This window comes from Triplophysa rosa, linkage group LG6 (assembly GCF_024868665.1).
Source record: "Triplophysa rosa linkage group LG6, Trosa_1v2, whole genome shotgun sequence".
NCBI lineage: Eukaryota > Metazoa > Chordata > Actinopteri > Cypriniformes > Nemacheilidae > Triplophysa > Triplophysa rosa.
In genome coordinates, this window is record NC_079895.1 from 21,465,777 (window position 1) to 21,477,831 (window position 12,055).

The window sequence follows — 12,055 nt, forward strand, 5'->3', positions numbered from 1 at the left end:
GCTACAGTGCCATGGGTTGCGAACTTCTTGATAACGTTGCGCACTGTGGACAAAGGAACATCTAGATCTCTGGAGATGGACTTGTAACCTTGAGATTGTTGATATTTTTCCACAATTTTGGTTCTCAAGTCCTCAGACAGTTCTCTTCTCCTCTTTCTGTTGTCCATGCTTAGTCTTTGCATTGTGTGTCTGTGTGTGCCACACTAAGTCAACTTCTCTCCTTTTTATCTGCTTTCAGGTGTGATTTTTATATTGCCCACACCTGTTACTTGCCCCAGGTGAGTTTAAAAGAGCATCACATGCTTGAAACAATCTTATTTATCCACAATTTTGAAAGGGTGCCATTAATTTTGTCCAGCCCATTTTTGGAGTTTTGTGTGACAGTATGTCAAATTTGCTTTTTTCCTCCTTTTTGTTTTGTTTTGTTCCAATACACACAAAGGGAATAAACATGTGTATAGCAAAACATGTGTTAATGAAATACTTTTCTGTGAGAAATACTTGATTTTCTGGAAAAATTTCAGGGGTGCCAACAATTTTGGCCATGACTGTATATATGTATATATAGATATACTGTACATATATACAGTTGGACAGTTTAATGTGGCTGCTTTAGAGGATACCCTTCCAAGGCGTGTTTGTATATTGGAAGGTCCTCTGGTGTTATCCAGGCCATCTGCTGTCTCTCAACGTGGGAGAGGGCTTCGTTCTCCACATACAGTGAGATAACCATTTGGGAGCGATGGTTAACCCCCCCCCTCCGATAGGGTGTTTAGTTTAGTAACTGAAAACATGCTATCTTTGAGTGAATGCACTTCGCGTTATGTCTTTATAACGTGAACATTGTTTTTATACGTGACAATACACAGGAGAAACGCATCTCATGTTTAAAAACATGACCCATTATGAATCCAGCATTTTACTAACATTCGTTTGTGAAGCATCCTCTTGTAAAGTGACTTCACCTGATGTCTTCGACACATTCTGTTGAGAAATAAAACTAATCCACAGCATCTTCAGAGGCTCAGATGTCAGGAGTAAATGAAGACTTATGTTCAGTCTCGCATCCAACAACAAAACATTCTTGTAGTTCACTGTAAGTAGTCCGGCATGAAAACACTCAATCAATGTTAACGTCAAGTTACTTAGAGAATGCCAACAGCTCGTACAAGAGGACAGTAGAGGTTTACTGGGGATTTTAATAAAATTAATGGGTGGATTGTTATCATTCCAGGGTGGTTCTGTACACACACTCCTGACACACAGATATGTTAACACAACATTTAAAAGTGCATTTTCTGAATTAGTGGGGCTTTAACTAGGGCCTAGTCCTGGCTTAATCTAGATTTAATCACAGACATTCTTGCCAGAATAGGAAGTTTTTCAGGTTTGATTTCGGGCAAAGCATACAGTTATTGAGTTCTTCATTTTGGTCAACCCACTGTCCTCTCTGGATTACCCTCACTCCTCCAGCTCCATATGTCTGGAAACCATAGTAATGATGTGAAAGTCTTTGTCTTGTGTGTAGGAGTTGATTGTAACGAGGAAGGCGGGATGAGAGCCGTGAAGCAACGAGGCTTGATAGTGGGTGATAGTGGGAATCAGCTGTGCGCACACCGGTCCCGCATGTCTCACGGAGGAGATCAGTAGCATAAGAGGACGAGCGACAGGACTACAGATGAGAGAGGACCGGGCCCGGACATGTTAAGTTTTATCTATGTTTGTGTGGCTGGCAGTCTACCATGAGGTGGCTGTCGGCCCTTTTACTTCCGTGTTATTGTTTGTTTATTTTGATTAAAGTTTTTGAATGTTCGCCGGTTCCCGCCTCCTTTCCTTCATCTTCATTTGAACCTTGCTACATTGATCTTTTAATTCCGGCTGGAGATTTGGAAACTTTAGATATAGTACATAGATTCCAATCTCTCAATTGAGGTACTGTAGTTTTGCCTCCAGAGCTCCCTCCACAAAAAAAACGGTATGCCCTAAAATGGCAGTTCTTTGTGTTGCAGTGTGACCAACGTCACTTGAACAGTCCACTGCCCTGTTGGTACAGTGCTGATGTTCCTTCAAGAGCACCTCTCAGCATAGTTAGCCCCCACCTTTTACTGTATATATTAGCCACATACATGTTAATGGACATCCTCTGGGAAGGCACCCCTTAGGGTCTCAATTTTTGCATGATGCCATACAGCTGAGGCCTACATGTAGGGTGAACAACGTCACTTGAACGGTCCACTGCCCTGTTGGTACAGTGCTGATGTTCCTTCAAGAGCACCTCTCAGCAGAGTCAGCCACCACCTTTTAATGTATATGTTAGCCACATACATGTTGATGGCGATCCTATGGGAAGGCACCCCTTAGGGTCTCCATGTTTGCAGAGGAAGTCATTCGCCATTGCGAACAATCCGAGCAAACAGTACGACAACAAGAACAACAACAACCAAACAGTATGGAGAAGGATATGGTTCTTAGCTTACTGTTCTTGGTTTCAGCGTGTTGGTTTTGTTTCATTCTTCTTCAACAACGGTACACGGCACACTTTCTGCGTATGTATTGACCCCTAGTGGACTAGTGCACATTTCCCGTGCATGCGCTGTTGTATGCGTCATGGGAATAACGTCATAAGGGTGGCGCGGGGAAGCGGACGGCCGAACTATACTTGCGGCTTAAAGCTACCCATTGCGAACGGTCAGCCGGTTATAATTTCCACATAACTTCCTCCCTCTGCCGCATGATTTGTTGGAGCAAGAGAGGCTGCATTGTATCCAGTCCTGGCTCTTAAGATTTACCTCCTGTTCAGCAGGAGGGGTCTCCATAGTGCCAACACCATGACGTAGTGTCTCTTTCTCAGGAGACCCTTCCTTGATTTGCAGAATCCACCAACCAAATCTTTATTTGGACCCTTAATTAACAGACATACAGTCACCTATAAAGTAGAATGAGCAAGTCAGTTGCTTAACAGCAATCAACGTACATGAAGGAACTATAGTACACATATAAAAGCTAACAGTGTCTGGAGCTCCAAGGATTTAAATAATTACTGTATATAGGTAAAATAGTAAAACATTACAATAAGGTTTTATTTATTAATATTAGTTCTTGTGTTAGCTAACATAAATAAAAAATGAGCAGACTAGTATTTTTAAACATTTGTTAATGTCGATACAGTTTTTCCATTTTTTCAAAAATTTTCATGCTCCCTTCTTCCATTTTTAATTCTTCTTTTTTATTTTCAACCTTTCTCACAACTGAAATTTAAATGAGCTGCTGGAACTTGGCTGATCATAACCTGGTTACTCAGAATCGGAAGGCGTCTCCTGTTTTCTTCAAAGTTCCTCAGTTTCTACAGAAGTAACCTACAGATGACGATTGTGCAAATGTATACCATATGAAAAAATTAAAAATAAACATCTAAAATGTAAAAGGTTTAATAAAATCTGGTATAAAACACACCTGCTGTCCACTTTGGGAACTATGCTTTTCTTTCCTGTAGTAAAAATACATAAAATAAACAAAATAAGAAATATGAGAAATATAAAAATTTAAAAAGGCTTTAAACTTGGATTTTACACTGTGTGAAATCCAGTAGACAAACTCACCACAACCTCAATGCACAAACCACAATGCAAGGAACAGCACAGCAGATGATAAACCCAAACAGACCCCAACAGACACTGCTGGATTCTAGGAGACAGGGCAGAAAAAAAGAGTAAGCTTTCAGATATCACATTTCTACAGTAACTTTTGCAGTTACTTAAAACAAACTAAATGGATTTACAGGGCTGTCAAAAAAATACATCTTAATATTTTGTAATGATGTTCATACTGATGCTGTCGGGTGCAAACTGGCTGCTTGATTATGGTAAAAATAATCATGTTTTTTATATTGAAATCACGATTATTTAACATGATAACTGGTGGGTGATATTTTTTCATGATGATGTGAATTTTCAGAATTATCAATATTTTTTATAAAAACTTTATCAAAACCTTTTACAGAAGGGATTTATTTTCCTTTGTCATTTGATTATCATCAATGAGAGACAACAGGGCTGCTGTCACTTTAAGACTACGACCCATACAGATTTAATACACCGTTACACACGCTTTTCTTTCTCAGCTGTGTACATTCACTCAAAACAAAACCAACCCTGTTTATGTGATTACTTGCAAACCCGGCATTTTGTCATGTATGTGTGTATGCTACTTTGGCGCTTAGGAGTGTATCCAAATTGTTTGTTTATGCATGAGCAATTCGGTCTCAGAGTGCATTGACACAAAGCCCCCTTGGGAATTGTGTTTTTCTCTTGTAGCTTAATGCAGTTTTAACTCCGTTTAATATGAAACAGCACAGCCTTTTACAAAATTCTCATGGCTAACTTGGAAGTTAATTTTGGACTTTGGGGGGGGTTAATATAATATACAACGTGTTATATTAAGCCTGCAAAATTATTTAAAAAAAACATTAATTGAAGACTTTCTAATTCAGTCAACATTCAGAGAGAGTGGCTAAAGTTGAACAGACTAATAAACCCAAATCCAGCCAATATATGATAATACAGCATTACGGAAGCGAAAGAGAAGTGGTTCCCACAACAATTTAATATAACCATTATTTTTAAGATTTTATAAATGTAACCTGAATATAGGATGCCCTAATTTTGGTAATAAATGCATAAGAGCATCACTAATGTTTTAAATAGGCGTGCACAATTAATCGCGTTTACCAATAAATCATGCTGAAATCGAGCTGCCTCGATTATGCAAGGCGTCGATACTTTTTTTATGCGTAGCTTGTCCGTGACGGCTCTGGGATCAGTAGGAAATGCTGCTCGATCTAAAAGCAGTCCGAGTTTGAGTCGCTTATAACGTGCATTTAAAAAAGCAACACCCGTCTAACATGATCATTATAAATATACTTTATTATCATGAAAATACCTGAGGAGGCTTGAGGAACAGTGATAAAAAACATGTCCTTGGGCATTTCCTAGAACTACGCGTGTTATGGTCTTCTTCTGCAGTGCGTATTTGGAGTTTCTGCACGAGAGCACCCACTGTCTTTCGGGTGCAGCAGCATTTTACCGTACTTCACTCACAAGCTGTGCATAAATCACATGATATATATTTTGGTTAATCGTGCACAGCCCTAGTTTATTTTAAATTCCATGATTCCATACGCGGAAGATCTGGGTTACCGACCGTTTATTTTATTCAATGCAACGTGCCTGCCTGAGTGACTTTCTCGGGTTGCAGGCTTCAAGCTTCACCTGAGGTAACTGGCTCTAAATAAATATTCATTTTTAACCAAATTTATCGACAAAAACGTACAATGTATTCAATGTTTTGTGTTTAGAAGTGAGAAGTAAGCATCTCGAGGGAAGGAGCTCAAACAAGTCAAAGGTACATAGTCTTTCACCTTGTTTAATTCATAAAACATGTCATTTTAAAAGTTGTATTATTGCAGTGTGTTTTAGGCTTAATTTTGGCGTGTTGTGTAATAGTTTATTATATATTTTCGTGTGTCCGAAGTGATGGCATGAAGTGAATACTGTCTTTCTCTCATGCTATGTATGCTAATTCTGACGCTTAATTTTAAAACAACTTACTGAAATCTATCAAACATGATTTGTTAAACACAGTAAATGCATTGTTGGAACGCAAGCGTGTTGAATGCGTTTTGTGTGTACAAACGTAATAACACCCATCTATGATAAAATCATGCCTTTTGAAAGGGATAGGCTAGTTCCAAATGGCGCTTCGGGAAGGGGTGAGTCATGTTTAGGGTCGGACGATTATTTCACTCTGGTGTATGTTACAATGTGGAGTAAAATAATTGGTTGCAACAATAAACAAATATTTTAAATTATTTTAAAAGCATTGTGAGCTAAATTGTTATTTTCTTTCTGCAACAGGTTGACAAATGGTTCGTTGAGGCACTACTTCTGGCACGTGACTGTTCAGTTTCATCTACTGTACAATGTCTCTGCCTATTAGGGGTGTAACGGTTCAAATTACTCACGGTTCGGTCTGTGTCACGGTTTTACGATCACGGTTTCGGTTCGGTTCGATTTGTGCTATGTTCAGGGAAAAGGGACTACTGACAAATAAAAATAAGAACAAATAATCAAGCTACAAGTAACAGCACCAATAAAACAACAGAGCAAAGCAGAAAATGAAATAAGATACTGTATATATACCTTTTAAGGTAGAAATGGATTAAAGTAATAAAATAAAACATAACATTGCATATGTACAAATTAAATAAAGACGAATCATAATTGAAGTTACAGAAGCTATTGAGTCACAAGCAGTGAGTGATTTCCTTGACTTTTAACAGACAGCAGGAATATGCTGCTGTCGCTTTAAGAGGAATGAAACGGATCCAGTACACTGATACTGTACACATGCGTTGTTTTTCGTCCGTTCACTTAAGACATAACCTACTATGTTTGTTAAGATACTCGACAAAAGGGGCATGTTGACCTACTTCATGTGTGAATTTGTCCGTTTAAGCACTTCAAAGACAACTCAACATTTGCGCCATGTCTGAGACTTTCCTTATGTGCGCTTCGGATCTTCTCACAGCGCGCAAGCGAGTTTTCTTGTGCATCATCTTGCACTTAAATGTTTAAATTGACAAGGCTTGAATGAGTTTAGTTTAAATAGCAAAATGTGCTGTTCGGGTCTCACCTGCACTCGCGTGCTCACAACACCTGGGTAATGACTGGTCATATTACAGCATACGTCAATCCTATTGAAATTTGTCTACATTATTTGATTTGTTGTAGGTATTAAATGTGTATCCATCGACAAACATACATTAGCTGAACTTTGTCAGTCTGTTTTATGCATTATAATTTTTAACGAACCATATGTGACCCTGGATCACAAAACCAGTCTTAAGTAGCACGGGAACATTTTTAGTAAAAGACAAAAATACATTGTGTGGGTCAAGATTATCGATTTTTCTTTTATGCCAAAAATCATTAGGATATTAAGTAAAGATCTTGTTCCATGAAGATATTTTGTAAATTTCCTACCTTAAATATATAAAAACTTTATTTTTGTGAGTGGATGGTCTGCCACAGTGCCCCTGATGAACAACTTCAAAGGCAATTTTCTCAATATTTTGATTTTTCTGCACCCTCAGATTCCTAAGTTTTAAACGGTTGTATCTCAGCCAGATATTGTCCTATTCTAACAACTCATATATCTATAGAAAGTTTATTTATTCAGCTTTCAGATTATGTAACAATCTCAATTTCGAAAAATTGACCCATAAGACTGGTTTTGTTGTCCAGGGTCACATATTATAAATGCGTCGTCAGATTTAAGATGAGCCGCGGTCCAAGCGCGTTGGACCGTGTGCCGAACCGTTGGTGGAGAACCGTGCGGTTCAATTATTTACCGAGAACCGTTACACTACTACTGCCTATACTTGACTAAATGCAGATTATGCAAAATAAAGGAGATTATGTGTTCATTTGTCTTCTTTTTTATGTGATGTAAAGTTATGATAACCAAATTATAAATCTCAGCATTAATTCTATGTTTTTTATGTTATTTAAACTAAAACATTAACTGAATTTGCTGTAGTTAAAAAAAATGCAGATTAAAACATTTTAGTTGAATGAACTATAAAACTAGTTGAGCAAACATACTTTTTAATGTGTGAGTCAAATTTGGGCCAACTAAAAAAATAACAATTCAAGTAAAACTTTGGAGACAGAAATTGAGTAACATTTCTGTGGAACTAGTTATAATAATTATTTGAAACAACTTATAATTATTAATGACACCGCTGTAAAAAAATTTAAGTAATATTTTACCTTAATCAAGTTAAAATAGTGTTAAAAGGTTTTTGATCAGTGAATGGCAGATGCATTTTGACCATTATTAGAACAGACACATCAAAGGCACTAAGTGCAGCGCATTACTTTTACATTAAAGGAGAGATTTTTGTCTACTTTTACACAAATGTAAAATAAATCTTAAGGGTACACAGAATGTGTCTGGGAAGTTTCAGCACCACAGATCTTTTATTATACCATGCCCTAATTGCCCAGTTTTGCATTTGATGAGAAACGCGTTGTTTTGGTGCGTGTCTCTTTAAGTGCAAATGAGCTGCTAGTCTCTGCCCACTTTTTAGCAGAAAACGCAGCCAGTGCTGTGAGCCTGTGCTTCCAACGACAAAACAAGAAAAAAGGGTCACAAAGCGAATGAGAAACGCTGTGTCTCGTTTTTAGCACCAAACACATTGTCTTCTATAAGCGAACAAACTCCTAACAAAGGCGTTACGTTTTCTATATGCAAAAGTACACAGGACAAACTGGTCACGTATCTACAAACCATTCACACTGCTTTCTATAAGTGAAAGTACCCACGAAAGAAGGGTCACATAAAGCGAATGAGAAACACAGTGTCTCGATTTTGAACACCAAAAAAAAAATGACCATCTTAAACCAGCACAAACTAGCAAACCAGCATCAAAACATACCTAATTCAACAGTTTTTTTTCAAAAGAGATTGTTTGGACACAAGAACATAGTTAATCTGTGCACAGTTTGTCTGCTACAACAGAGACACCAAATATGTAAACGAGAACAGCATTACTGGGCATACAGTAGTAATAAAATTGTAGCAAAACGAAAGCACCAACACTTGTCTGAACATAAATACGATGTGAAGAGGGCATGAATGGGTTTTCCTGTTCCTGCTTCCTGCTTCCTGTTTCGTGCATCGCTGCCGGCAGCTTGTTTGTATCCGTGCTCTTATCACTTCGCTCTAATATTAGTGTATTTTACTTTCGTTAATTATTATTGTCGTTGCTAACTTATCCTGATATCTCAATAACCCTGTTCCTGTTATTTACTTGGAAGAGTCTAAACCAAAAGTGATAGTTAACTTAACGCCGTTAGCATAGCAATAGCGTGTTAGCCTGCTTTCTGTTCACACTGTGGAATATCATCTTGCCTCTGGTTTGTCTTGTGTGCTAACTGTTTCTCTTTTTAAGCGAGTATACTACGATCCATCGAGCAACCTTGGTAAGTTGGAATTGCACTTCAAATCCGGTGAGTTATGGCTTCTATTCCTATTATTGTTACTTGCACCTCATGTCATATGTTTAGCTTAGCCTTCTCTGTCAGCTGCGAGGGCTTTATATGCGATAAATGCAGGGAAATAGTTAGGCTGACAGAGAAGATCTTAGAATTAGAGTCTCGCATCCAATCTTTATCTGAGGATAGTAAGAGTTTAACGACGATAGAAAACACTTTGGATGCGAGCAACATTAGCGCACACAGCTCGGTTCCGGTTGAAAATCCTCCGCAGCTGGGAAACTTCGTGACTGTGAGACGGCGTAGTCGCAGGACAAAACATCACTCGACCGTTCCGATTACAGTCTCGAACAGGTTTGCCCCGCTCAGTGACGCACCGACTGAGAAACCTGCTGAAAGTGCCCTAGTTATCGGTGATTCTATTGTTCGGAACGTTAACATAGAGGCACCAGCCACCATAGTCAAATGTTTACCGGGAGCCAGAGCGCCTGACATCAAGTCAAATTTAAATGTGCTGGCTAAGGCTAATCGTAAATTCAGTAAGATTGTCATTCACGTCGGCACAAATGATGTTCGACTCCGTCAATCGGAGATCACAAAAGATAACATTAAAGAGGTGTGTGAGCTCGCAAGCATGATGTCAGACACTGTAATATTCTTGGCCCCCTCATGCTTATCGTGGTGATGAGATTTATAGCAGATTATCATCACTAAATGGCTGGTTGTCTGAGTGGTGCCTGCAGAATGATATAGTTTTTATAAATAACTGGAAGAGTTTTGAGGGCAGACCTGACCTGTTGAAACGAGATGGTCTCCATCCCTCCTGGGCTGGGACTTCCATCCTGTCTAGAAATATGGCAAAAAGTCTTAATGCTAATGCTAAAACTTGACTCGCTGGGGCCCAGGTCAGGGAGCAGACAGTATGGCTTAACCAACTGTCTGCTTGCCGTCTCACTCGCAGAATACACAAAATGTACAACATGTAGTAATCCGTTCTCCCAAACATCACAAAATAGAGACTGTGTCTGTCCCCCGGATTAGCAAACATAAAATAATGCGTAAACCTCTTGAAAGTAATTTAATAAACGTTAAACAAACTAAACATGAACAAAATACAGATAATCAACTGTTACGACTCGGATTGCTAAATATTAGATCTCTCTCTAATAAAGCACTTTTTGTTAACGATATGATAACAGATCATAAAATAGACATGCTCTGTTTGACAGAAACATGGCTAAAACCAGATGATTATATTGCTTTAAATGAATCTGTCCCCCAAGATTATTATTATAAACACGAGCCTCGTCTAAAAGGCAGAGGGGGAGGTGTCGCAGCACTTTACAATAACTCTCTTAGCATTTCCCAGAAGTCGAACTCTAAATATAATTCTTTTGAAGTCATGGTTCTTCATGTTTCAACACCTAATACTAAAGATAAAACACTTTTTAAATTGATTCTAGCTATTGTATATAGGCCTCCAGGGCACCACACAGATTTTATTAAAGAATTTGGTGGGTTCTTATCAGAACTAGTACTGGCCGCAGATAGACTCCTTGTCGTTGGTGACTTTAACATCCACGTAGATAACGTTACAGATGCCTTAGGAATGGCTTTCAAAGACACTCTTAACTCCATGGGCATTAGTCAACATGTGTCAGGACCCACTCACCTTCGTAATCATACTTTAGATTTAATACTGTCTTACGGTATAAATGTGGACGACGTTAAAATCCTTCAGCAGAGTGAAGACATTTCGGATCATTATCTGGTATTATGTTTGCTTCACTGGCCTACGGCTGCAAATAAAACTCATTGTTACAAATATGGTAGAACAATAACTTCAACTACCAAAGATGCGTTTCTCGATAATCTGCCCGAATTGTCTCAAATCATGAGAAATAACGTTGAAGATCTTGACATTACCACTGAAAATTTTAATTCCACCTTCTCGGTAACGCTAGACAAAGTTGCTCCACTACGTTTAAAGAAGATTAAAAATGGCAGCCCCACACCGTGGTATAATGAACACACTCAGGCTCTAAAGAAAGCGGCCCGAAAAATGGAGCGCAACTTTAAGAAAACTAAATTAGAGGTATTTCGTACAGCATGGAAGGATAGTATTCGAAAATACAGGAAAGCCCTAATAACTTCTAGATCCGCCTACTTTTCATCACTAATAGAAGAAAACCAGCACAACCCTAGGTTTTTATTTAACACGGTGGCTAAATTAACAAAAAATAAATCGTCAGTGACTTCTGATCCTGTATATCAGCATAGCAGTGATGAATTTATGAACTACTTCACATATAAAATCCAAGATATTAGAGAAAAAATTATAACAATGCAATCAGAAGTGAAACCCGCTGAACAAACTAACTACAGCGCCCTTAAGGAGAAAATGCAATTATTTTATACCGTAGATCAAGATGAGCTGTCTAAAATTATTAGATCATCTAAATCAACAACATGCATACTAGACCCTATACCTACAAATCTACTGAAAGAGATGCTCCCAGAAATTATAGATCCTCTTCTTGGTATTATTAACTCATCTCTGACATTAGGACATGTGCCTAAAGCATATAAGGTGGCTGTTATAAGGCCCCTTGTCAAAAAACCCCAACTCGACCCTAGAGAACTAAGGAACTACAGGCCTATATCGAATCTACCTTTCATATCTAAAGTTCTGGAAAAAGTAGTTTCAACTCAATTATGCTCCTTCCTCCAAAGGAATGACATCAATGAAGAATTCCAGTCTGGATTTAGAGCATGTCACAGTACAGAGACTGCTTTGATCAGAGTTACAAATGATCTGCTATTGGCGTCTGACCGAGGTTGTATCTCGTTATTGGTGCTGCTAGACCTTAGTGCTGCATTCGATACCATTGACCACAGCACACTCCTACATAGACTCGAAAATTATGTCGGCATTAAGGGAATAGCTTTGAAATGGTTTAAATCTTATTTATCCGACCGTTTTCAATTTGTAGCAATAA

General features: G+C 38.4%; 1 protein-coding gene across 5 annotated transcripts in view; it reads right to left on the reverse strand.

The window, feature by feature from the left end:
- Positions 1-505: 505 nt before the first annotated feature.
- si:ch211-141e20.2 (nectin-2) overlaps positions 506-12,055 on the reverse strand; it is a 45,985-nt gene continuing 34,435 nt past the window's right edge. For 3 of the 5 annotated variants that reach the window (XM_057336829.1, XM_057336828.1, XM_057336831.1), the window contains 4 exons: positions 3,600-3,684; positions 3,454-3,487; positions 3,290-3,343; positions 506-2,926 (listed from right to left, as the gene is read on the reverse strand). In XM_057336829.1, the coding sequence (XP_057192812.1) occupies positions 2,786-2,926; positions 3,290-3,343; positions 3,454-3,487; positions 3,600-3,684 (314 nt within the window). In that variant the 3' untranslated portion in view covers positions 506-2,785. Of the gene's footprint in view, positions 2,927-3,289; positions 3,357-3,453; positions 3,488-3,599; positions 3,685-12,055 lie in introns of all 5 variants that reach the window. The other 2 variants (XM_057336832.1, XM_057336830.1) reach the window with 2 other exon arrangements.